Raw genomic sequence first — 27,423 nt, 5'->3', positions numbered from 1 at the left:
TGTCGTAGAGTACTGAACAGTAACCTGAGAAACTGGAGGCGGGTCTGGTTCGGTGATGAATCACGATTTCTTCTTCACCGGCGAGATGGAAGACAGCGTGTTTACCGCCGGAGAAATGAACGTTTTGCCGCTAATTGCATTCGGAAGAGACATATTCGGTGTAGACAGTGTCATGCTATGGGGTGCGATATCTAGCACACAAATGTCTGATTTATGGTGGTTCGGGTGAATTTGATAGCAATTCGATATATCAGCGAAGTCCTTGCACGTCACAGGCTTCCGATTATGGACCGACAGAGGGAGTTGTTCCAGCATGACAACGCTACTTCACATACAGCACGCATCACGGTCCCCTTCCTTGCAAATTCTAACGTCAGAGTCTTGCCACGGCCTTCCCGATCACCAGATCTAAACCCGATAACACCTGTGGGATGAACTCGATTGGCCTGTATGTCAACGTCAAAACACGCCTCAGACACTTCAACAATTGGCCAGCGCACTGCAGGAAGAATGGGGACGAATTCCACAAGAGCAACTTCGTCTACTTATCCAGTCTGTACCAAGACGGTGCCGAGCAGCGGCGGCCATGCAAAGTACTGTATTTGATGCCATCTTGAGGACTAAAGTAAGCAAAATTTTCACCCTCTTACCCTTACAATTGCAAGAAATAATTACCGATAAACTAACGCAATACATTCTTCTAAAAAACGATGTATATCGTGTGTCACTGTACTGTCGGAAAGAATATATATCTGTGTCTGTACTATATAGTCCAGTAAAATTAGTGGAAAAAATCGCTGAACCTAAAAAGAATTGGTACAGAAATGGTTGTGTTTATATCATTTATGATAGTTATGTAAACAATATATAAAAAGTCCTCCCTTGGATTGTGATGCTAAGTGGCCTTTTTGGGACAAAAACTAAGAAAATAAGGCCAAAAAATGGTATAAAATCTTGCAGAACTAAAGTATACAAAATAGTAAATAATGAAAGCTAAAATTGAAAAAAAATTATGACATGAGGTTTGAATTTGGATTTTTGACGCTCCAGCGCACTGAAAACAAGTAAATGAGAGGTATCTCCCCTTTGTTTACAATATATAAAGGGCTGCATGCAACCTAAGTAATTTTTTTGCAACTTTACAGGAGAAACGAAACACGTCGGAAACAGGCTCAAATCATAACCTGAAGCATACAATGAAGGCTTATGAGTCGTTACATGAGTTTTCAATAATATTTCAACATTTATTGCACAAAACCCATTTGTGACTTCTTCATCACCCGCCAAAACGACCTAAGTCAGCACAAGTTTCCATGCCAAAACAACCTAGGTCACAAAAGTTACATGCCAAAAATAAACTAAGTCACTAAAATACTTAACTATTTTGATTATTTCAGTGCAAATTACCCTCATTGTGGTTGTAAGTATATTCATTATTTTATTTCAATGCTAAATGATAACAATGACAATAGAATAGGTCCTGGTATGGGCATGTAAGTCTAATGGAATATGCAGTTCCCGATTCAATAATTATTGCCACTTAAACAAGATGATGATTGTGATAGCATGAGCCCTCACACTGTGACAAGCATGCTCATGGGGTATGGAACAAATTGTTTCCGTTAAAAATATGATGGTGTTGAAGATATCCTGAATCTTGCATTTGACTAGCAGTTGCTGTAAATGGGTACCCGTGAGACAAAGTCTTTTAGTACTCTGTCACTTCTGTGTCAGTGTATTTTAGTTCTGTAACCACAATATGGTCAATGACAATAAAGAACAGACTTTACAATAATGTAAACTTTTAATTTCCAATTACAAATATGAACATGGCAATCAACAGCTTATCAAATGTCACAAAACAACAAGATTTCAGCAGTGTCTATCATCAAAAAATTAACGCAATTAAATTAAATACATTGAAAAGGAAATGCAGTATGTTTCCTTTGTGTTGTTCAGGTAACATCAACAAACCATAATGTAATACTTATTTTTGTCTGTTTGTCAAACCATAATTCAATCTCGTAGAAAAATCCATGTCACATGACCTAGCCGCGATAATGACAGCGATCGGGATCTCAGACTGAGGCGCCCTTCACGATTTGATTCTGCTGGTAACGTATAAAAGAACTGGAACTTACATATTGAGGATAAAAATATAAACTAATTTTCAAACTTCAATCTTTAAATTTCAAGAACTTTGAGGAACAATCCAAAACAACGAACTTCTTCAATGAACCCTTCGTGATCTATCACATGCACATGAACATGTACATGAAGAAAACAGCCACAACAGACTTCAAGCCGTTCTCCATTGAGTAGCCTCACGTGGTAGCTACGAGGACATGAGCGCTGTCTAGCAACCTGATGTCTGCCTCTTAGTTGCTTTGTTTCAGTCTCTTGGTCAATCAGTCCGAAGAGGTACATGTCTTGGTCTTGGTGGGTAATCTGTAAAACTCATCACAAATTCTCTTAGCATTATCCTCCATCTTCTCCAAACGTTTCTTTCGACAGTCTCTGGACAATAGTTCTTTCTTTGCTACGACTTCATGCTTATAATTTACGTACTCCTGTCCACTAGATCGCTTCTGTTTTCTAATTCTTTTCCATGAATCTGGATTTGCTTTCTTTATTTTCTCATTTTATTTATTTCACTTACGTTCATTTGTTCTTGTCTCTCCTTTGAAGATGTTTGTTTTTCTATAGTCAGATGCGTAAGAGTGTTTATCGGAGATTGACTGTCAATAGCTGTCGAGGCAACTTGAACATTCACCTCCAGTACATCAAGCAGTACCTCTTGTCGACTGGAGGTACTGCTTGAGCTAGATCAGGATTGGAATGAAGGTTGTTTGGTGATTGAGACACTTCTGATCCAGACATAATACTAGAACATGGAACTGCTTCCTCGTCTGATGATGACTGGGACATCTGGTTCATACTCTGGATCACTCACACATTCTTCATTTTCAGATAAGCTATTCTGTAACAATTGTTCATCAATTAGAAGAACTTCTTTCTCCATGGTACACTTGACAGTATTCATCACTACATTGTCATTGCTTACAAGTTCCTCAGTGTCAGGACCACTGCTGTCCGTGTCAGAGTCCCTCATCAAACATGAGCTTGAGGACATCGTTTGTTGATAGTCCTCATTGATAGGGCACCGAGTAACAGGAAGTCTGGAATATGCATCATGATACCATGTCCAAGACATACATCACCAACGAAGTCATTTGAAAGCATGGCCGATTGATCAACTTCTTCATTTGCAGTTACACCTTTTCCACGAGGACCTGTCGCACACTGGCAGGAGATACTGCAGGTCAATTGCAAACTTTAATGTATTTCAGCCGCGGTATGGCAGAGATAATTTCTAACTGATTTTTCTCTGATAGATCCTGAAGCCCCATTATTCTGAGGTGAGATAGACATGCATACATCCTCAGTCATGTAACCAACTGGAAAAGGTGAGCTCTTTAGGCTTTTTAGCACATGCAATGACTGCAATGAGCATAAATGTACGCCACTGGGCAGAAGCTTCTCCACATTTGGTGCATAATGGTATATGTTGGAAACTCATAATTTCCATCTGATTTTGAAAGGCAGACATCAATTTGAAGATTGAGGTAGATGTATTTCGACCAAAGAGGTGGACTTCTAGAAATCTCGGCTCAGCGTCTACAGACGTAAGCTACATCCCTGAATAAGATGGTCGGTTTAAAAGTACTGAAAGATCTCTCTCAAAACCTCAGTAGGAAGACTATTCATCACGACTACAGAAACCTGAAAGAAACAGAAGTTTTCATTGTACTTCAGAATGAGTGAAAAGCAAAATATATCAACTAATAACAAGATTTTACTACCCCTTAACAAAAGATTTGAAAGGTGAAATATGTAATAGTGCTTAAGATTTTACTCTTCCGCATCAATACATGTCAATTATTCTTTGAAACCCATTTGGTAGGAATAAAACATCCCATCAACATGTTGGATCCATTCCCTGCCAAAACAACCAAAGTCACGGGAGTGGAAAATGGAGTTTACAGGCCTAAATTAATAACTTCAACGTTCAATCACATATTTTGTTTAATACTGGTAACAGTGTTCATCATAAATTATCATTTCATATAATTTATACATACCTTTAAGCTGTTTTAACTCCAGAATTGTCCTCATTTTGAGTTGCTTGTTTGGCTGGTAACCATGCGGTCGGAAGACTTTTCTACCTCCTTCCGGAAGTGTTTACAGGCAGTTCCATGTCAAAACAAGTTAAGTCTGACTTGGGTCATTTTGGCACTGAGTATCATATTTTAAAAGCTATTTTCTCGAAAACTATGAAACATCCCCCAACAACGTTATAATCAAAGGAAAGAGCTCCTCAAGCTGCACATACCTCTGTTATTATTCCAAAACACGCCTTAGTCTGAGTTTGGTTTTTTTGGCATGCCACCTTTTATATTGAAGCAGCAGAATGGAAAGGAAAGGTCCTATCTTTTATAAAACTCTAACTAGATGAGGCTATAGTTAGCCTAATAGATAAAGGATTAAAAAGACAACTGAAAGCTACAATTAAAAGAGGTGATTCAGCTCCCTTAATTAGCCCATAAAATTATATGCATTGCGGGCGTGTAAGACTACGCACACTGGTGATTAATGGGACATTATGCATCAAGATTTAACAGAACTTGAAAAAACATATGCCAGAATGATAGCTTGGGAAAATATGATACCATTTATATTTTCTATGCTATTAATTTCAAAACAATTTCAAAAGGTGATTGAAGGATAAGCCTGTTCTCTCTTAACTTTAACTGGTAACTACATATTATTATGCGGAGCAGAATTGAGTGAACCCTAGCAAATATCTATAGTATAACTGGTATTTTATTTATCTGATTTGAAATCTCAGCTACATTTAAAAGAGAGAATGAAATCTACATGAAAAACCTGAAACTGATTCACATAAACTGGATATATAACACCTATTTTTAATGAAAACACATACCAATCTTTTTCTTAAAATTGGAAAAATCATTTATTTAGGCTCCTTGTAGTGAGTGAGTTTAGTTTTACGCCGCACTCAGCAATATTCCAGGTATATGGCGGCAGTCTGTAAATAATCGAGTCTGGACCAGTTAATCCAGTGATCAACAGCATGAGCATCAATCTACGCAATCAGAACATCTCCCATCTCCATCCCTGTCATTACAACATCCCAAACACGCTGTCATGTTGACGGGAACAGGTTTACGCATGCGTTGTCCGTGGCACTTAACGACTCTGGCTGCACGTGCAGATGGAGTATCAGTGAACTGTGTAAATTAGTTTATTTTCAAAGTATGACACCTGCCCTACAGTTCAGGTAACCCATGTTAGAATCTGCCCTATCATGGGGTATTTTATTAATATCATGTTCAATAGTTTAACATCTGTTAGAGTCGATGTTCCTATACAGGTGGTAAGTAACTGGAACAAAGGTAGCTTGTCAAACATACCTGTGTATTTATCTTCATTCACAGGGCAAACAATGCCTCTCTCATAAGCCAGAAATATTACTACTTCCTGTACCCACATCAGATGTATTAACTCCATTTGTACTCCATTGTCCTATAGTAAACGTCCCTGGCAATGCATGTGTAATTTGCCAGACTATGGGAGATTGTAACAACCTTCTGAAATGAATACAAAATTGAAAAATAATTGCAAAAGATAGATGTGTTTTAATAATCCTGGGATATCTATGTCTAACCTCACTCTTACTATCATATCTCAAAAATATATAGTTTCACAATATTATTCCCTTCTTCAGGTGTTTTCTGTAGTATGCTGCTTCATGTTTAATCTTCTTGGCCTTGGAAAGTATAGATATGCCGAATCTACGACATCTACGTTGTTTGAAAGCTACCAAGGCCAAGGTCGTCAATGGCGAACGTCCACGGCAATGAGATGAATGAATGTTGGTTAACACATTATCACAGACACATCCAAATCCGATTCATTGACGAATCATACCATGAATTTTCCGTTACATCAGTTTCGTAAGCGCAAAGTTCCTGTGACATTAGACCAATTCATGGAAATTGATATGTATGTTTTGTTTCGCTGATAAAACAGCACATGCTTTGTGATGAAAGGGGATAAACACTAATCGGAACATTTTGTATTATTTTTACACTTCTTTTTTGGGGTCATTTGTCACAATACCGATTATTTATCAAAAGCATTAATTTCGTGACAATTAATGGTTTTACATGGTCATCAGTAGCTTTCTGAACAACATATATATATGTATATATATTTACTTGTTATTGACGGAAACCTGATGTAAGTAAATGTGAATTCAACTGTCTTGTAATATTGATTTTGTAGGCATACAGGCTATTTATCGAATCTTACCCTTCCCTTGCTGATGCTAAAATCACAAAGACTCTGTGACATATCGCAAAGTTTCCGTCGCAAAAATCACAAAGACTCTCACTGTGACCGAGTTCCCTACCATTGAAACTGTCTTAAAGTTTTGATAATGTGCATAAGTTCAATGATAAAAACTTTCCCTTTGATAAAACGTCTCCGCGGTCAAGTAAATTGTGCCATATCACAAGGGCTACACAACTATTTATATCTACTTGAGTATAAGTGTATTGTATCAATTACATACAAGGACTGGAAAGAGCGCTGATGGAACGGAAACAGCTCCTGTGTTGCCAGCAATGTTTTATATATGTTTCAACATACATCAAGGATAATGATATAACATAGATAATTTGTAATGCGCTTGACTCCACAACACTTGGCTATGCTCTAAGCGCAAACACAAGACAGTCAGAAGCGAAGGATGCTTGAACAGTTTGGTTACAGAAGCAATTAGGGGAACCAATAACAGGGCTCCGTGATAATCCAGTAGAATGAAGTCTAGATCCAGTGATTGTAGAACTGGCAACTTTGCCACCATCCATAGGTCCATTAGTGAGGACGGAATGGTATTTGGGCCGTATCTGGGCGCATTGTTGCTGAAAGAATAACTAGTTTTGTACTATACTAAGCAGCAAAAGAAACGTCAGTTTGGAATTTTCCTTCGCAGAACGGATAACTGTAAACTCATTAAATGTTTTGATTGTATAGTTTTGACAACATCTCCAACTTTACCTGAGCAAAGACATTCCTTCCCAAACTCAGAATGGAACCCAGGAAATGGTCTCAAAAACGCAACCTGATCTCGGAGATGGTACGGTGTTCTCCATGTTTTACATGCAACTCATGCTGCACGTGCTGTTCACAAGGACCAGCCCTATAAAATGCACCCCCAAACCTGGTTGAAACATTCACATTACAACGTCAGCAGGATGCCGCGACTCACGACAGCTCAGAGGAACCAGGCGCTAGGAAGACTTGAAGCTGGCCACACTACACAAGCCGTTGCCAATCACTTCCAGGTCAACGTTCGGACCATCTACAGGCTGCAGCAACGTTTCCGGGCCACCAACACCACAAATGATCGCCCCCGTACTGGCAGACCAAGGGTGACCACAAGACGACAAGACCGCCATGTTGTGCGACAGCATGTACAGAATCCCTTCATGCAGGCATCCAAACAGCACGACAGACAGTGGGGGAACACACGGAAGACCAAACAGTACTGATACAGTACGCCGACGTCTTAACAGCGGGAACCTCCGTTGCCGTAGACCTTACCGTTGACCTATCCGCACCCCTCGTCATCGGCGTGAACGTCTACAGTTTGCCCTACAACACCAAAACTGGCGATACAGGCAATGGAGAACTGTTCTGTTCACAGATGAGAGTCGGTACTGCGTATCAACTACAGATGGCAGAACAAAAATATGGCGACGACGTGGCCAGCGTTACTCAGACCAATGTGAGACTCATGGGGAGGTGCAAGCATCATGGTATGGGGTGGAATAGGCCTGAACCAGAGAGTGGGTCCTGTAGTGTTCCAGAACCTTGGTTCCAGGGAGAGTAGGCGGCATCACAGCGGTGCGCTACATCGACCAAGAATCAGTGTGTATGTATGATATAGGGAAGTCAGATTGTCAAGACTTTCCAGAAGGTGTTCTCATTAAGCGAGTTAATTCTTAAGAGACTGGGACAAGTCTGAAAGACTGTTATTGAAAAATATGCGTCTGATGTGTAAGCCTATTGGGACAAGTGAAGACTGTTATTGAAATATATGCATCTGATGTGTACCTATTGTTGTACCTGCACATGTGATTCAATCAGATGTATTAAGCAAAGGTAAACCGCCCCAGGTTAAACAGGGGCAAAGCGAGTGCAAAGACGATGAAAGGGATATGATGTCAAATTTGCCTTCAAAGATGCTATTTATGCATGAAGACAAGAGCAGAAAATTTCAACTTGTTTGAGTGGCATTTTAGAAGTAGAGACGTACAATATAGAACAAGTTTTATGGATAACAACTTCTTTATTTCGTGAGTGCGACGTTTCGATACAGATTCTTGTACCGTTGTCAAGCAGGAGTGATACCAGAAGTGTGGGAGCTGCATATTTATACTGGATACTGCATATATACAAGGACATCAAGGAAAGGTAGTTGGTTGTTCTGCTCTGTTTCCAATGGTCCTAACAGAAATTTACATGACCGACCTGGAAGATAAGGCCCCAGAAACGGCACCCTTCAAACCGTCCTGCTGGTACCGCAAAGTGGATGACACCTTCGTCATCCTCCAACCTCAGCAAGATCCAAAGCAGCTCCTCGCCCATCTCAACAGCCAACATCCCCGCATCAAATCACTATTGAAACAGAGCAGAACAACCAACTACCTTTCCTTGATGTCCTTGTATCCCGCACCTCCTGCAACCAACTCCAGACCTCAGTGTACAGAAAACCCTTACGGATCAATACTACCAACCACCCCCTAAAGTCAAGACCGGCATCATCTCTACATTGACCAGAAGAGCCAAAAACATCTGCTCAACAAACCTACAAGAAAAAATTGAACACCTGAGGAAAGTCTTTGTAGAACGCAACCACTACCCACCTGAAATAGTCAACAAAACCACCGAAGCAACGCTTTCACCTCCTGCCAAAAGATCTAAACCAGAATCAGCCCCCATCAAGATATCCATTCCCTACATTGGTAAACCATCACACCAAATCAGCCGACTCCTGAAACAACAGGCAGGCATAGACACAACCTTCTCAGCGTCATCCAGCCTCAACAACCTCCTCCATGCCAACGGAAGAAAACAACCCACCGTCAACAACAACAACCCGAAATGTGTTATTTATAAATTAACTGTGATTGTGGACAAAGCTACATAGGTGAAACATCCCGACCCATCAACGCCCGAGTCAAAGAACATCGCACCTCGGTTTCCAATTCCGACGCCAAATCAGCCATCTCTGAACACATCAAAGAAAACCCCAATCATCTAATAGAGTGGTCCGACATCACCATTCTCGCCAACAACCAAACGGACTTCACTAAACGCAAGCTCACCGAAGCCATTCACATCAAACGCCATAAGCCCACCATCAACCGTGACCAAGGATACTTCATTCCATCAGCTTATGATCCACTCCTCCACCAAGCCCAATCCATTGTATAAAACATCGCACCTATTGCATAAACATCTCATTGTAACTACTCCTGTATTTATACATCTCTGGCTTCCATTCACTTTCCGTTGTGTACTCACTGGCTTCACCAGCTTACCGCTTAGCCAATTATGGCAATTATGTTGTTTCCTTTGTCTATTATGTTGTTTCATTGTTATACACAGCATAAATATGCAGCTCCACCACTTCATGTATCACTCCTGCTTGACAACGGTACAAGAATCTGTATCGAAACGTCGCACTCACGAAATAAAGAAGTTGTTATCCATAAAACTTGTTCTATATTGTAGAAAATTTCAAGATGTGTATAAAATGATCGACGTCTTTCAAGCCATGTATAGCAATGACATGCTTAACCTATTTGAGCAATATCAAATTAAGGATAAAATATGTGAAAACAATGCAGTTATTGAAACTTCGTGTCAATGAAAAGAATCTCAAAACCGAGATTGTTATGCTTAGTAATGAACTCAAAGTAAAGACACTGAACTCAGTCAGTACAAAGACGGCATAAGCCCATCAATCATATCTGTTGACAATAGCGTACGCTCTCTCGACGGTAAGACTGACCTGATGAATACACGCAACAAGCTCATGTATTCAGAGGCTGTCAAGAGGGACGTTCAGGATACCCCTCCAGCCGGTGGTCAAATTGCTACTATTCAGAGTCAACAGCCGTGTCGACAACAACCAAGCGAGGAGATAAACTACCCTTGCAAGAGCAGAATGGAAGACAACCGAAGTGCTGACGTCATCATCATGGACGACAACGTGGGACAGAACACTACCGACGAGGATATTAACCATGATAGTGCTGATGTTACCCACCCTCATGACCAACGCACTAACATCAATAGGAAGGTGACCTTCGATAACGAGTGGTCAAGGTCATTCAGTAGAGTATCAAGGACGCGTAATAAACGGTATGTACTCAGTTACGTGCTTGCTGATAAACCGTTTGAAGTTGTATTATTAACTATGCCAAGTCACGGGATGTTGCCACAAATGCAACATTATTGAAGCACTGGGACACTGGACGTAACGCCACATACACGATAAGAATCGCTGTATCGAGACACACTATGCATAATCTCCATGATGACTTCTGGCCTGAAAATGTCTTGTGCCGCGAATGGATTCCTCGAAACGCTTGGTACAACGAACATACACGTTCATGACCTCAACAACCATGCATATTCTTCACTGGTGCCTTATTGCAATGGTGCTTCCCATTGTCACTTGGAATGTTCGTGGAGCTCAGAACTGTTTAGCTGATATTGAAGTCAAGCTAGATAGCACTGTCGTCATGTCTGTGAATGAACATTGGCTAGACCCATCTCAGTGTCATGTCCTTGAGACTCTACATAATGACTTTAAGATGTTTACTAAATTCCATGTAGAACAACGAGGTGCAGGCGGTGTTGCTCTGTTTGTGAGAAAGAGTACGTTTCAGAGTATAGCTAGTATAGATATAGATGTAAGCAACCATATCATTGGTGCCAAATTAATCAGAAACGGTGCACCGCTCTACGTTATTGGTGTCCGTCTACCGTCATCAAACGTCCTAGACAGTGTGTACTTTGATGTCATGTATGATATGCTAGACGTGTATGACGAATGCTCTCAACTTTGTACAACTATCTTACTCGGTGATTTTAATGCCAATATATGTGTACGTGATCCCTTAAAAGGTAGGGCAAAGACTCTAGCACGCGCTCTCGCAGCGCGGAACCTTATTTCAATTGTACCACTAGATAACAGCTGTACATACACGTTTAGGAGTAAATGCAGCACTGTTAGAAGTATGATTGACTATGTGTTCATAGACCTTGAACTTCGCAGTAGTGTTGTAGGCTATTACGTAGATATAAGCGTCCCATATTCTGTGTCTGATCACAGCCCTGTCTTTGTATGTTTAAATATGGACGCTGGTAATGTCAGTTATCAAGGTGAACGACCCAACTGGCGGAAGGCAAATTGTTCTGACTTTAGGCTGTTTCGGTATGAAACCGAAAATTACTTTAGAAATGTACAGTTTGATGAATCCCATTTTTAAGCTCCTGGTGAATACATCGAGTATCACAATAGTTATATCACAGAATGTCTACATGCTGCAACTTTACTTGCAATTCTTACTTCAAAATTCCAAGCACAATTAAAGCCATACTGGAGGAAGTAGGAACTTAAAGAACATCATGACCATATGCGTAATTGCCGCAAAAATTGGATTTCTAACGGCAAAAGCCACAGCTCAGATGACAATTTTTTTATTGAATATAAACAAGCCAAACGTGCATTTCGAAGAAACCACCGTTCAGCTAAGCAACGTTACAGAAATGAAACATTTGATGAAATTTACCAAGCAGCTGAGGTAGACATTTAAGAATACTTTAGAGTTACAAAAAAGTTAAAACGTAAGAACAAACACAGTCTCTAAGTTATAACGGTGACTCCTGTAACACGCGGGAAGGTGTATGTAATCTCTTTGCCAGGTACTTCAGAGACTTGTCTGTACCTCAGAATGCAGAATGCTTTGATACTGGATTTACAGACCACGTTGATAAGTTTGTAGAAGATGTTGTATATAACCCTGTAAATGACGACAGTGATTCAGTCATTCTCTCCCCGATTACTAAAGATGACGTACTTGATACCGTGAAACGTCTTAAAAACAACAAATCTCCAGGCCCAGATGGTATTTCAAACGAGCATGTAAAGTATGCTGGTCGGTCTGTTATTGACCATATTGTATCACTATTTAATGCCATTGTATCGTTTGAGTATGTACCAAATGCATTTAGTGTTGGTAATGTTTTACCAATTCACAAAGGAAATGGTAAGAGCAAGCATGATCCATGTAATTATAGAGGTATCACTCTTACGCCTGTTCTCTCAAAACTTTTTTGAAAGATTACTGCTCAAAAGAATTGAAACATGGACAAAAGCTGAAAACGACTTCCCCCCACCCTCTCCAGTTTGGATTTAGGAAGGGTGCGGGGGCGGAAACGGCAGCGCTTACTCTAACTGAAAGTATTGCCTACTATGTCGAAAGAAATTCACCAGTTTATTGTGCCTTCCTTGATAATGAGAAAGCATTTGACAGAGCTTAGTTGAATGGACTTTTCTATAAGCTTTACAATTTCGGAATTCGAGGTAAACTGTGGCGACTTATATACACTATGCACACACCAATGAAATCATGTGTTAGCACTGGTGTCTGTATGTAACCTATGTAACAACCTGCTGTATCTTCGACTTCGGAGGAAATAAAGATTATCTATCTATCTATCTACTACATTTCGCACGTCACCAGAACAATATTTTCCAGCATGATAACGCCCGAGCCCATACTGCCAGAGCTACACGGGACTTCCTACAGCAGAACGGTGTCAACATTGTGCAGTGGCCAGCCCTTAGTCCTGATTTAAACCCAGTTGAACATCTTTGGGATGAAATTCAGAGGAGACTGAATAATGTCATACCAAGGCTGAACACAACCGATTTATTGCGCCAGGCCTTTCTCAGAGTGTGGTTCCAGGCAAATGGCCAATGGCATTCATCAATCGATTGGTGCACTCCATGCATAGATGCTGTGCTGCAGTTATTGCCGCTCGTGGTGATCACACTAGATACTGAAGTCAAGAGTCTAGATACTGAAGTCAAGACTGCAAACGTTCACGTAATGTCTTGGAATTGTGCTGAGTTATTCATTGATGTGTCAAGATATTGTACACAAAATGTTTTCGATCGGCTTATTATGTCTATTTCTGTAGTGATGTGATTACAGTGCCTATCTAATTTTGAATTCGTACTGACGGTTTTTTGCTGCTGAGTATATTATGGGGTTATGTCTACGTGACAATATTAGACGGTTTTTCTCTTGATATTGTGTATTCAATGTCTCCTCTCTCAGACTAGACTAAAGCTTAGTCTGTGAATATATATAATGTAAATAGTAACAAATAAATCGATTTAAACTGAAAAGGAGCTCTAGTGAGATGTGAAATTCAGAACCTGAGGAAATCTAAACTTGCTTCATTTATTGCAAGGAGGGCTAGGCAGTTGGGGAAATAATGTTGTTCAGGGCCTGTGAGACAGACTACTTTCAGACATTCACAGTTTAAACATCACAGTTAAAACTCAATAAGCTGGTATCTCAATATGAGGTCATAGTGGTTCTATCCGCTATGGCATCCTGACACTCTACCTTGTAAACACGGAAGGGGGACGTCTGCAAAAATTCGAGGGACACAACTAAAACATTCTCTCACAATTTCTCTTATTGAGGTACTCCCGGAAGAAGCTGGTAACTAAAGGTCAAATGTCACCGTGCCATCGATAAAAACAGGCTAGACATGACACACATGCCGGTTACTTTTGTTGACAGGCTATGTGTGTAATATCCTCTAAAAGTTGTCTATACCGTCCCCTCCTCCACTCAGCGGCTCAGACACAACCGTCGAAGGCAGGAGACCCAGATATAGCCTTGCTGCAAGGCTGCACTGGATGTTAAGTCCAGGGAAGTGTTGTGATTCAATCCATTTATAATAGACACGTCTAGGTAAGAGGACAGTCTAAGAACGCCAGTCTTTCATAGGGACAACTTATTTATATTACCGAGGAATCTTTATTTGAATTCATATAGAACGTAAGAGACTGAATGCAGGTTTAGCCGAGGTAGGTTATCGGTGGCAGGTCAAGCGTCACACAAAGCCATCACATGCGTGCCGTGTTGGACACTGACGGTAGACGTGTACACAGCAGCAAGGGGTGGACAGAATAGGATCTTAGCGGACATTCATTATACTGTAAGTAGCGTGTGGCGTATTACACGTACATTTCATGGTCGCAGTACTGCGACGCAGTATGTACCTTGCTGTCAATCACTGTCGCCTGTGTAAGGTGACTGACTCTCTTGTATAGCCTCCTTGGCTTTGTGTGGCCTGTATTATAACCTGTTAGCATGTTGTGTTGTGTTGTGTTGTTATTGTGTTAACATTTATAGCATGTCCGTGTTGTGTTGTTATTGTGTTAACATTTATAGTATGTGTATTGTTTATGCTTCAAGTTACAAAATCGCCACCATCATTCGCAAAAAAATTCAGCACTTGGGGAATCCCCTCACTGGGTTTAAACGGGTTCATCCTGTTTGACACGATGTTGAACTTCAACGATTGGGCCGGCGCCCAGTCTGCCTGGGATCTTCTTCATAGCATCATCTGTCTATGTCAGGTCGGCTCGGTATTACATACCATGGCCAACAAGCCTACATATCAGCCAATGAAAATATTAGTCCCTTACAGCTGCATCATAAGGTCAGATTACGCCCTAGAATAGGTCATTTTGGGAAGCTAATTGTGTAGTGTCTGATTTCAACACTTTCACATGGACATTGTATGCCTTTCTACGAATACTTTGAATTCGTTACTGTGTCTAATAAAAGTGATATTAGCATCAACATCGCAATAATTGGTAGGTATTCTGGATGGTCTATTTTATGGAAAGGGGTTTGTTGAGATGTTTGTAGCTAGGAGTTCACCGTGTATAAATGTTTACTCCTTCAAGACGATGCTTGTATACACCCTCTCATAGAGACTACCGACAGCGGTCAATTGTCACCTAAACCTTTAGTTACATATACTATTCTACGTCTATTCATGTTTTCTTGTTCTGTTGTTATTTATTATTTCTATGATCTTTACGTCTCAAATTTTATGGAAAGGAAAAAGCACACGTTAATTGACTAATAATTGTCTGATGAATGCTAACGCTTTGGATTTTAAGTGACCTGCAAATAGCCAATTGCATTCCACTGATTTACCGACCTGATCTTGACATTAAGAAGACAAGTGAGACCGCCTCAACTGTTTCATATTTAGATCTATACATAAAGATTCAGTGACACATTTCTCCACAAAGCTGAATGACAAAAGGGTTGATTTCAACTTTCCATTAGTCATCTTCCTTTCATGTTGGGCAATATTCCAACAGCTCTGAGGTACAATCTAGCGTGCTATTTTTATCAGGAATTCAAAAGGCGTCATGCCACTCTTGCTCAGAAATTTCTTGATTAGTAGGGGTCAAACGGTATACCGCGGTATTAGTTGAACCGCGGTATTAGTTGAACCGCGGTATTAGTTGAACCGCGGTATTTTGCCTTCGGTTAGGAATACCGTAATGCAATCCTAAAATTCGGTATTTTCGGTTTTCGTACCGTCATTTTATTCACCTTTTTGAACCTTTTCCAAAACGTCTTGAAATCGAATCATTTCATCAAAACCTGTGCATTTCTTTGCTGGACGACCGCTGTTTTCCTGGAAGTAAGGTCGAGATCGCCTCAAGTCGTCAACTTACAAAGTCAGCAAGACAGCAACTGCAGATACCAGATCAGTAGCTGGGTTCTGATTCTTTTTCAGTTATTTCAAATCAGACGAACATCGTAATAACTTATAAAAGACAACTTTATCATAAAGACATACCATCAGCCGAGTACTCACCATGTTTGCTCTGATGCAACACACAGCGCCATATAGCGCGAGTAAACATGCCATCCGAAAACGTATGATGTAAAAACTCATAATAAAACTTCCTCGATCTCTTTTTATTTGATTACATTTAATCCCAATTTCATTAAAAAAAACACTGTTTACAATATTATCGGACTTATTACTTTTTCAATCTAGTCATGAAATGACAGTTTTGTTCATTCAAAATAGCAAAGATTATGATTATTATTTCCCTGTCATTAAACAATGTAAGGTTTAGCTCGTATTGTCCATTTTTGAATTATGATCTTATCTCATATACCGAACCGAAGATCTTGTACCGCAATACGTACTGTACCGTGGTAAGAGCGTACCGTTTCCATATCCAAGGCCTCAGTAAAGCTTTCAAAACGCTTTATGGAAGACATGTGGAGGAAATTCCAAATTTGGCTCATCAGTGACAAAAATCATGTCCGATGCAATTCCCTGTTTTGACTTATGTCCGATGCAATTCCCTGTTTTGACTTATACCATACGTTCCCGAATTATTTCAGGTGAACAATTGACTAGACTTTGCATATGTTTATGACGGGTGCCACCGGTGGGGCAGGATACGGTTACCTTTTCGCGAACACCTGGTATCATCACTATTTCATAGTGATTCATTAACACATGCTCTGTCATCGTATCACATGGTGACAATCACTGGAATGTCCGGTTCAGACTCGATTTGTTTACAAACAACATCATACAGCTGTAATGCTGCTGAAACAAATATATATTCATGATTTCATCACAATTGTACAATCGAGATTTCCTATGGACGTGGAAAGAGTTTTGTTGCTTCTATTTTCATATCCTTTAAGATACCACTTCTACACACATACACTCTTGATACGACAGACTGAAAACAGCTGATAGTCGCAGTGTCTGGCGTCTACAGTTGATTTGTTTATATGCTGTTTGTTAGGAGAGTTGCAATGTGTGGGTGTATATATATATCTTTCATAGTCCTGTTTATTCAGTGTATATATATATTTCATAGTCATGTTTATTCAGTGTATATATTTCATAGTCATGTTTATTCAGTTTATATATATTATATATCATAGTCAGTGTATATATATATATTTCATGTTTATTCAGTGTATATATATATTTCATGTTTATTCAGTTTATAAAATAATAATAATATTAGTCAAACGTTGACGAATTCGTTTTTAAATACGATATAATTTCGTCTTATAAATTTGTATTTCGGCAGATTGAAAATGTTTTGATCAATACATTCTCTGATATTCTGTTTGGTTGTTATGGAATGTCATGATTACTATCGCCCGAACAAATCTGACTTGGCAGACGACAACACAGTTACATCCATGTAGTAATGCCAAGTGCGGTAGCTATTTGTTGTTCCGGGGATGTGTCAAAGTGGTCAGAATGATGTTTGTCAGTGGACTGCCAACGTTTACCTGAAACAGTGGGTTCTGCCTCCTTCAGTGATATACATAAATACATATATTAAGTCAGTTACAAGGTAATACACTCACAAAATAATTTGTGAACATTTTGTGAGGAATACAAAGGCGTATATCAGACTTAGACAAACACAAGTGAAAGGATTTGCTTAAAAACGGATGGCAAGTTTGACTACAGTAAAACAGGCGGAGAAGAAACAACAGAAGGAAAAGAGAAAGTGATCAATTGAAATCAACAAAATTACATATTGTCAATACCCCTTATGTAACCCAAGAGGATGAGTGAGTAGGTCAGGACGCGAAGACGTCCTCGGCGTTACCGGAAGTGATGCCATTACGAACCAGAAGCGTCACATAAAAACAGAGAGGGAATGTCATGCTTTCTCTCGAGCACAAAACATCGGGATTAAATCGGAAGTGCATCTATATTCCCAGTGATGACAATTTGAGTCAAAGCATTTTAATCTCGTTTGAAGATGTAGACTGGAAATGTATGGTGGGGTGTATACATGTTTCTGGGATACTGAGGAGGCAGCAATGGGGGATTGTTTTTTCTCTGCAGTCACTATTCATAATACTCTTTGTTCATTGTTTTTTAAAAGAAACACATTTGTTATTTTACTGTCCATCACTATCAACAGGTTATTGAAAACTTCCTCCCTGTCCTATTACATGCTTCCTCTTCCTATTTGTTGTAGGTACTCTGCTCCACCATGGACATCTGTTACTCGTCCGATGACGATGACCAACCTAACATACAAGCAGGAAACAACAATAAAATGCTGGTAGACACAAGAAATGGAATAATTAACTGTCTTCAAATGGGACCCCAAAACACCATAGTGTTGGATACGAACAGAATACATGAATTGCCTCAAGGCACAGAAGTAAAAATGAGTGTCGTGATCCGTAAAGCAAGTAAGTACCTTGTCTATGAACGTCTTTCTTTCTTTTTTGACTCTTAAACCTGAATACATGTCCATTCCTCTTTTGTACTGGCGATTTGTCCACCATATCCCTGTCTCAAACATTAACCATAATCCTTCATACTATCAAGGAAGGACTTTCTCGATATGCACAGACAACTTATTTCAGACAAGCGAAATTAATACCAATACATTTTTACAATCTCAGAAACTGACCGAATTCCATTCTGTCAAAGCAAATATTTGTCAACGTTGTCTACCACTGTGTCACATGACTGTCTTAAGGAAAATCTTCATTCCTTGATCCATGGGGCATTTGTTAACACACGTGGTGAACACAGACATACCTACATATCTATCTGCAGAGGTTCAGGACAATTTGTCGAAAATTAAAGCAAATGTTATTTGAAGTTTACCGAGAAAACAATATGTGAAATGCTGGACTTTCTCATTGATAACATCTTTGTGAGATTTGGGGGTATATCATTTCGCCAAGAAGAAGCCATCACCATGGGTACCAATTGCGCAACTGTTATTTTATACATATGAATCAGAATTTCTTCTTGGGTTGGCAAAATCAAAACAAGGTAATTTGCCAAGAAGTTTAACTTAAGCTTCAGGTATATCGATGATTTGATATCATTCAATAACCATGAAATAGTCACTTGCATTCTACTTATTTACCCACCTAAACATGAAATTAAGGAGATAGGTGAAGCCGCCTCAACTGTTTCATATTTAGATCTATGCATAAAGATTCAGAGTGACAAACCAACTCGCCACAAGGCTCCATGACAAAAAGGATAATTGCAAACCATAATCTCTGTAAATCTGATATATGGCAACATCATGGCACCAAAACGAATCAGCATGTTTGTATAAGGAGTGATGGTTTTTATAGTTAGCATTATAATCTTTACCGTTCATTCAGAATCAGTTTAAGTACAAACTCGCAAACTCGGCAAGAATGACGAAAAAACCCGCAGAAATATTAGTTTTCACATGTATGGTTTCTATAGATAATCATCAGTTCATAAAACGTCGGTCACATTTGGCACAAGTCATTGTCACTGACCGACGTTCATCATGGCACACATCAAACAATCTCATGTCAAGATGAAGGACACCTGTTTTCAACATTTTATATGACGTCCATGAGAATCCAGAACTGCCTGTCGTCGTCGCACTACTGCCTTTCGACTACGACATGTTGCCAGGGGAATGTTCACTAACTCTTCCTGCAGTGCTTGTTCCAACTGTTGGAGGTGTTGTGGCTGAAACTGACGTGGTCGTAGACGTAGACCAAGAGCATCCTATACATTTTCGATGGGGTTAAAGTCTTTATACCTTGATTGCCATTACAGAACAATCAGCAATATGTCCCATGCTCTGCGTTAGTGGTGTGGACAATACCACACATGTTGCGATAGTTATGCTTTACAAATTGTTGATTCTGGAACATCAGATCAGGGTTATAATTTTCGTTTTTAATGATGTAACTAGTCATGTAGGCTGTGGATTTGTTAGTTACATGGATCTGTTTTCATATACTTCGGTATTTGTATAGTCTTGTCGCTATAGTATTCAGACAGTGAATGTTATATTGCTTTCAGGCATTGACACAGTGGAGACACACATAACCATCAGCGGAAATACTGCTGCCGAGGAACGCTTGACCGAAGTAGCCAACAGACGTGGAGTGTGGGACAATTTGCGACAGTTCTTCAATACACTATATGCTGGACTGGAGCGGATATATCGGGGGAGTGTGGTGCTGAAACTCCACGTGACAGACTCCAACTTCCTCCATTGTATCGAGAAGGCAGCCAAGGAAGGTCGACTGAATGAACTCATCCTGAATCTCATTCAAGAAGAGGGCGTTTTCGACATGATTAAAGGTCAAAAGGTGGAGATAACTGTTGAAGTCAGGATCCCGGAAGACCAGTATGGTAGGTTTGGTCAGCTGTACGCAGGACAGTTCAATTTATTAATTTGTATCTTTTGTCACTACTCATGAAAATCCAGGTTAGAATTGGTCTTCAGCAACCCATGCTTGACGACAGAGGTGACTAACGGGATCAGGTGGTCAAGCTGGCTGACTTGGTTGACACATGTAATATCGTATCCCAACTGCGTAGATCGATGCTCATGTTGTTGATCACTGGATTGTCTGACTCGATTATTTACAGACCGCCGCCATTTAGCTCTAATATTACCGAGTGTGGCGTAAAACTATACTCAATAACTCACTCTTTTGTCACTACGTAATTTAATGTTTCATTTAACATGACACTGCTTTCACATTTGAGCTGGCAGGGAAGTACATTGCAAAGACATCTGGAAGCTAATGCATTCTGACTGAGACCAAACCTAAATACTGGTTACATCAATATGTTTCTTTATTCAGAGGAGATGTCAAAAGAGATGGAAAGGTTGGTATGAAATTGGTATACATACTTTGAATGTTTGTAAACGTTCTTCCCAATGCTATGTTGGCCTACATACTTCAAGTGTTCGTAACTGTTCTTCCAAATGCTATTTTGGCATACATACTTCAAGAGTTCGTAAACGTTCTTCCCAATGCTATTTTGGCATACATACTTCAAGTGTTCGTAAACGTTCTTCCCAATACTATTTTGGCATACCTACTTCAAGTGTTCGTAAACGTTCTTCCCAACACACTGAGTGTACCAGTAGGAAACCGTTTCAGTTGCAGTGTAGCTTGAGCGTGTGGTCACGTGTTTGGTTACATACATTAACACCGCCTCATATTACATGTCATTAAATGTCACTCCAAAATGTGAAATATGTTTACTATCCTCAGAAAGAAACAGACCGCCCGTAAACTTGTGGAGAATCTTTTGGACAGTTCACGCAACGAAGAGATCGTACAGCAGCAGTCTGTTACAGGGCTTAGAGACGTAGCTGGGGAGGTGCAAAAACTTGGAAATACTCTGAACGGAGCTATGGTTGGAGGGGCTGCACTTGGCACCGCTGCGTTGATTGCCGCCCCATTCACGTTCGGAGCATCAATAGGCTTGGGTACGGCTTCGATACTAGCGCTTATTGGTGCATTTGTGTTGGCAATTTGGAAAAGCCAGGTACGAAAAAGTGCACAAGGGAGACTGGAGGCGTACAACGACGCAGTGAAGATACTGGAGAGAAATATTACCACCGTGACGAAGCTGGATGATGTCATGAAAGACTTTGTGGAAAGCGCAGTTATTGAACGTCTGAAAGTCGAGCCAATCATGCTATCAAATATGATGATATCTCTCCAACAGTCTGCAGGGTCTGCCTCAAAGCTGGTTGTCAACGTCAACGGGGAGGAAATCCCACTAGATAAACTGGATTTATACGAGTTCATTAAAGAAAGCGTGAAGAATAAAATGCGGTCCCCATCGAAGGTAACAGACGATATCTATGATATGGCCAGACAAATAGAGAGAATAGAGGTAAATCCCTTCCGTCGACTGCAGTCCACTGCCTGATACAAGTGATGGACACTACATCGTACACTACATCGTACACTACATCGTACATCAGCTGATGCTTCAACTTCATTCATATTTCTACAATAACCGTTTTGCTGTAAGAAATTTCCAAAGCTGACTTGATATTTTAAAATGCAATAAAATAAGTCCAAGAAACAAGTACACGTATATACGAAAAGGATATCTGTCAACTTATCCTTTATCTGCTTGTTTATCGCTTCTCTCTTAAATGGACAAAGCTGTTATGTTACAGGAAGCAAACACGGACTGGTCGGCGTTAGTATATTGTGTCTGATTAGATTATCCATGTTATACTGTACTACTCACACTTTGATAAGGATCACAATAATTCACAACTTTACTGAAACGTAGATATATAATATGAAATCGTATCCATTATAAACTTGATAAATAATAATATGGTAACCCCTCTTTAGGCAGAAAGCCACTTTATTCTAACCTTATGCACTTGATACATGAGTAACCATAAAAATGGTTTTCATGGCACCAATCAACCATTTTGCTAATCATGGAACGAGTCATTGACAAATATACAACACCTGTCAATAGCAGGTATGGGATCCACGAGATGCAATGACATACTAACCTAAGAAACATGCTTACAATAAGCTTGGATATTTAAACCAAATTCGACCCCACATCATAGTTTTCTGTTGAATCCATGATTTGATCCTTAGCAAAGTGTGAATAGTATATTTCCTTACCAATCGGCTTTGGTACGTGGGAGTGAATACTACACATTCACGAAGAAGACTGCTCCACAGGGTTGCGGGGCGGTGGGGTAGCTTAGTGGTTAAAGCGTTCGCTCGTCACTCCGAAGACCCGGGTTCGATTCCCAACGTGGGCACAATGTGTGAAGCCCATTTCTGGTGTCCTCCGTTTGATATTGCTGGAATATTGCTAAAAGCGGCGTAAAACTAAACTCACTCCCTCATTCACTTCACAGGGTTGCCTGTTGACCCCGATACTGTTCACTTTATATACTCACGACCGTCGGAGTATTGACGGTGGAACCTACGCAAAAAAATGCCAGCACTTGTTTCCCTGTACCACTGAGCCATTTTGAGGTTTTACCATTGATGCAACAACTTTTTAATCCTAAATACGGAGAAAAACATAGATAGTGATTTAAGAGTAGTGAGTGAGTTTAGTTTTACGCCACACTCGGAATTGTATCTTTTGATGGTGACAGCTAACAGGTCGTACCTCGGAACTATTATCGATGATAAACTGAATTTTACAGCGAATATCAATAGAATCTCCACCACCAAGGGACATCATATTTGGATAGCCCCTTTGGGATGATGATCTTACAGTAAGTTTTGGAAGTTGAACCCCCAAGGTCACTCAAAATCTAATTCATGTTTAGAGGACTGCAGCAGGCAAAAAACAAACACTATTACATTTTGGGGGGTGGGAAAGGAAGATCATTATGCGAGGGGCGGGTGCTGAGGGTCGACGTGGTGATAGATGTATTGGGTGCTCTTGCTTGTGACGTTCTGTGGTAAAACAACACAACTTTGTTTGATATGACATTTAACCACTGATAACCAGAAGTGTGAATATTTGGTTTAAAACTTACTTTTAATTGTCTTGAACCAGAGGTGTGATGAAATGAGAACTGATATCATAGAAAATGTTAGCTTGCATGACGGAGTTTACTTTGATCAAGAGTTCATCAAAGGTAATGGTACACCAGATACAACACAGGTACACACGGTTCTCGAATCAAACTGAAGATTTTACTCAAATTTCAAACTGTGTTTGATTATTTGAAACAACTGAATTTCTAACTCAACTGCGTTTGAAAAAGTCGAAACAACTCAAGTAGTCTATCTACCAAACTCAAGTTGTCTACTGTTTGAATTTAATATCGATTTCAGTTTACGCTGGAAATGCGTTTTCCTGCATTTTCTCAAATTTGAGTAAAAACTAAGACTTAAGTTTGTTTCGAGAAATTGGGGCCTGGTTCCATGCAAAATTTCATGCTCTATATCCAGTACCAGAACAGTAGAACAAGGAGAAGCAGGTACACAGCTGACGTCTGGACAACCGCGGAGGCCAAGTTGTGGCACACTGCAATGAGATTCAAGTCATTATTTGCTGTGACAGCACCTATATGTATCATGATTCAGTTGCCTACAAATCTACCGAAGTATGCCCAACAATATGTCCGTTGTTGTGTTGTGTGGCACGGTTTAGTCGTGTGAGGGACCACTGGCTGTGATTAACAAGCTAATATTTGGCCCAAACCAAACGTAGGCAGCATCACTTTGGTTGGTCCTCCCATTTGAAGCAGCCATAATATGATGTGTAACTGGAATGCGGCTTAAAGCAACACTCACTCACTCACTCATTCACTGTGGCCGAATTCAGACCTACATGTTGTTCTTTCATTCACGATAAATGATCAACTGAACTAACGTGTAGCAATGTTCCTGTGCGGAGTCTGGAGGTGATGCTCGTTCTGTTTGTTGCTCGCAGTGTGATTGCCGGCTGTCATCCTGATTGTGAAAGCCCCTCCTGTGTTGTGGGGATCCTCGACTCCAGCCTTGGATTGGCTGGCTGTTGTTTCTCCACTCCATACGCCATTACCAGACGAGACCATACTTAAGCTGAAACGTGTTGTGGTCACGTGGTTTGCGTTGTCTGTGACAGCTATGGTGAATATTTGCGGAAATGTTTTCTGGATGATTGTGGCTGTGTGATTGAGAGACACCACTCCGGTTTGTGGATCTACGACTACAGCAGTTGAGGGGCTGTCTGCAAGAGATAAATATCATTATATATATTCTGAGATAATATATTTGTTTTCAAAATGAGTGGCATATCGACGTACGTGAAGTACTTGTTGGTGAAGCAATGTTTAGATATGTGAAGACATCATGTGGTGTTGATGGGAATCTCTCATACACACCTATCAGCTGGAACGTTAGGGTGTCGTTCACATCAGCATCAATTGCTGAAACAGTTCCACCATACAAGATAGCTCCTCCAAGTCTCCTCTCAACAATGACGGCGTCTGATACTCGCACTTCCGGTTTCTTGTCGTTGACATCGGTGACGACGATGAGGAGGGATCTTTCCACGGTGTTTACCTCGTCCGACACCCTGGACAGAACGAGTACAAGGCATGGCGTATAAACATTTAAATCACTGACAATTTGCTGTCTGTGTGAGGTAGTCGAGAGCGGCAGAAAAGGAAAGTGGATGTTGCCCAAACAAATCAGATGAGATCAGGGAAAAGCCGCTTTCATAAAATCTGAATCAGGTTTAGGGAGCGTACAAAAGTTATGGCTAGGGGGGTGAAGATGTTTACAAACGTGATGAGCCCCTACCTCAATAGAACAAAATTACAGGATTCACCAAACAAATATAGCCAACATGCCCATAATGTTGAAAAATATTATTTTATCCTGAAGGTACATCATGACTTTATTGCTAGGCACTTTGTATACTGCGGGGGATGGGGGGTCGCTGGCAATATCAATCACTGATTCCTTCCCCGGTCAAGACTTCATTATGTGAAGATAGCATGATACAGATTGAATATCGCTAACCGCGGGGTTAACCAACAAACAAATAGTGTGAACATCAGCTCATGATACTCGCATTCTGCCGGGACTCTACGAAGTACCAACCTTAGGACGACGTTGTACATCGGTTCGGTGTCGCGATTCAGTGGCTTGTTCAGGACGATGTCGTTTCCTCGACAGATGAACATGCCTTTGTCCTGGTCAGTAACATTGAATGTTAACGTGTCATGGTCGGGGTCAGACGCCCGCACTTCGTAGATGCTCTGAAATTTGATTATAAAACGTTATGTCAATCAGAATGGAGATTATTAAAATATCTTGTACTTTTCTGTTCATATTTCGTCTCATCATGATTGCTATTTAGATATCAGATCTACAGATATGTGGGACAGATTTGATGAGTGGTTTCTGAACGCGTCATCACTCGATGAAGAACATCTACAAATGAGCTTCATTTCTTTCCAGAGCTAAAGCGGACCCTTCACACTCTATCTCTTTCAAGATGAAACTCCCGGCACTATGTCAACCAGCAGTCAACTTACATAGACTCTGAATGGGATGGTATCCTTGTAATTGACCTTTACCTTCACTTGACCTTATCAAATATGAAACTTCGCAAAATTAGGCCGTGTGCTTAAGAAGGCCGAGCACAAAGTTTCAAGGGCATTGTTGTCATAGGATGACAAAATGATGACACATGATATATGGTCAGTTAGATGTTAACGTCCTCTTCAAATGTCAGCTTAAAAAGGCATTGACATATACAAAGGTGACATAAACAAGGTCGACTACATTCGCGGACATTTGTTCTGTAAACCAGAGACTATACACGTCTACATATCTGTGTAAGGGCATCATTTTCTTTTACTGTGTTTCACGTTGAACAAGTCTGAAGAAAAACAAAAACTTAATAAAGACAAAATTATCTGAAAAATGTTCTTGATTCTCATTTATTGTAATGATTATTACAATTTCTTGCGTTCTTTGGACTTGTGGCGGCGACTGATTAAAAGATGAACATTAACATTTTTATTTGACGAGGCGGTACATTTTAGGTTCGAGTCGGCGGTGTTGGAATTTGTTTTGTTTTCTTTTGTTGTTATATTTGGGTTTTTGTTTTTGTTATATTTGGGTTTTGTTGTTTTGTTGTGTTTTTTGTTAGGGGCGAGAGAGAGAGCGGCAATAAGATTAGAAGGGTCGGTCGGGCGATGAGAAACTGAGAGACACAGAAAACAAAACTGCTGCCCTAAACACAAGTTCGATACTATGCCTGAAGTTTTTCCTTTATACTGAGTATATGGCGCAGATGGCACTGACGTTTCCAGTGAACTCAGAAAACCCACCTTTTTCCATTACAACATGGCTGCTTCATACAGTCTCTGAAAGGTTGAGTGACCCACCTTGCCGACCATTTCATTCTCGGGAACACTGATTGCTGTTCCATGCTCGGGAAACTCAATTACTGGGGGAGCGTCTGTAACAAGTAATAGGTGATATATATAGAGAATACTACACGAGGTCTCATTACATACGAATTATACGAAACGAGTGTCCTTCCTATGGTATCAGATATCATTGGAAGGTCACGAGTTTCGTATAATTCGTATGTAATGAGACCGAGTGTGGTATTTTATTTATTACCCACGTCTTACATGCATTAAATTGACAAATAGCGTATTTTTGTTCATATTTTGGTTTCAAAACGAAATCGGTTTCATAAAGAGGTTGCGGAAGAGTTTTGTACTGTAGTACAATATTGCATGACGTCACACTGTAATGACGTCACTGTTTGGTAACCGACGTCACGATGCATGTCAGTTGTCATCGCCTCGTACAACCTCCTACAGTAAACTACTCATTAGCACCGCATTTCTTGGTTTGCAGT

General features: G+C 40.2%; 2 protein-coding genes across 4 annotated transcripts in view; one reads left to right on the top strand and one right to left on the bottom strand.

The window, feature by feature from the left end:
• Positions 1-22,141, top strand: part of LOC124286076 — a 117,386-nt gene extending 95,245 nt beyond the window's left edge. The window contains exons 1-5 of one of the 3 annotated variants that reach the window (XM_046722400.1): positions 14,062-14,159; positions 18,260-18,479; positions 20,101-20,436; positions 20,895-20,919; positions 21,312-22,141. In XM_046722400.1, the coding sequence (XP_046578356.1) occupies positions 18,275-18,479; positions 20,101-20,436; positions 20,895-20,919; positions 21,312-21,978 (1,233 nt within the window). In that variant the 5' untranslated portion in view covers positions 14,062-14,159; positions 18,260-18,274 and the 3' untranslated portion in view covers positions 21,979-22,141. Of the gene's footprint in view, positions 1-14,061; positions 14,160-14,227; positions 14,407-18,259; positions 18,480-20,100; positions 20,437-20,894; positions 20,920-21,311 lie in introns of those variants that run through there. The other 2 variants (XM_046722398.1, XM_046722399.1) reach the window with 2 other exon arrangements.
• Positions 22,142-23,485: 1,344 nt separating this feature from the next.
• On the bottom strand, positions 23,486-26,032 carry LOC124286089 (cadherin-related family member 1-like). The gene is made up of 4 exons (XM_046722414.1): positions 25,644-26,032; positions 24,920-25,113; positions 24,427-24,765; positions 23,486-24,078 (listed from the first exon to the last, which is right to left on the bottom strand). Exons 1-4 carry the CDS (start codon positions 25,724-25,726, stop codon positions 23,993-23,995), a joined length of 702 nt encoding a protein of 233 aa, XP_046578370.1. The 5' UTR covers positions 25,727-26,032; the 3' UTR covers positions 23,486-23,992.
• Positions 26,033-27,423: the final 1,391 nt, after the last annotated feature.

The sequence above is a fragment of the Haliotis rubra genome, unplaced genomic scaffold, assembly GCF_003918875.1.
Source record: "Haliotis rubra isolate DU_JTF1 unplaced genomic scaffold, ASM391887v1 Scf375, whole genome shotgun sequence".
Lineage (NCBI taxonomy): Eukaryota > Metazoa > Mollusca > Gastropoda > Lepetellida > Haliotidae > Haliotis > Haliotis rubra.
The sequence above is the reverse complement of the archived record's forward strand: the minus strand, read 5'-3'. Positions and strand labels throughout refer to the sequence as shown.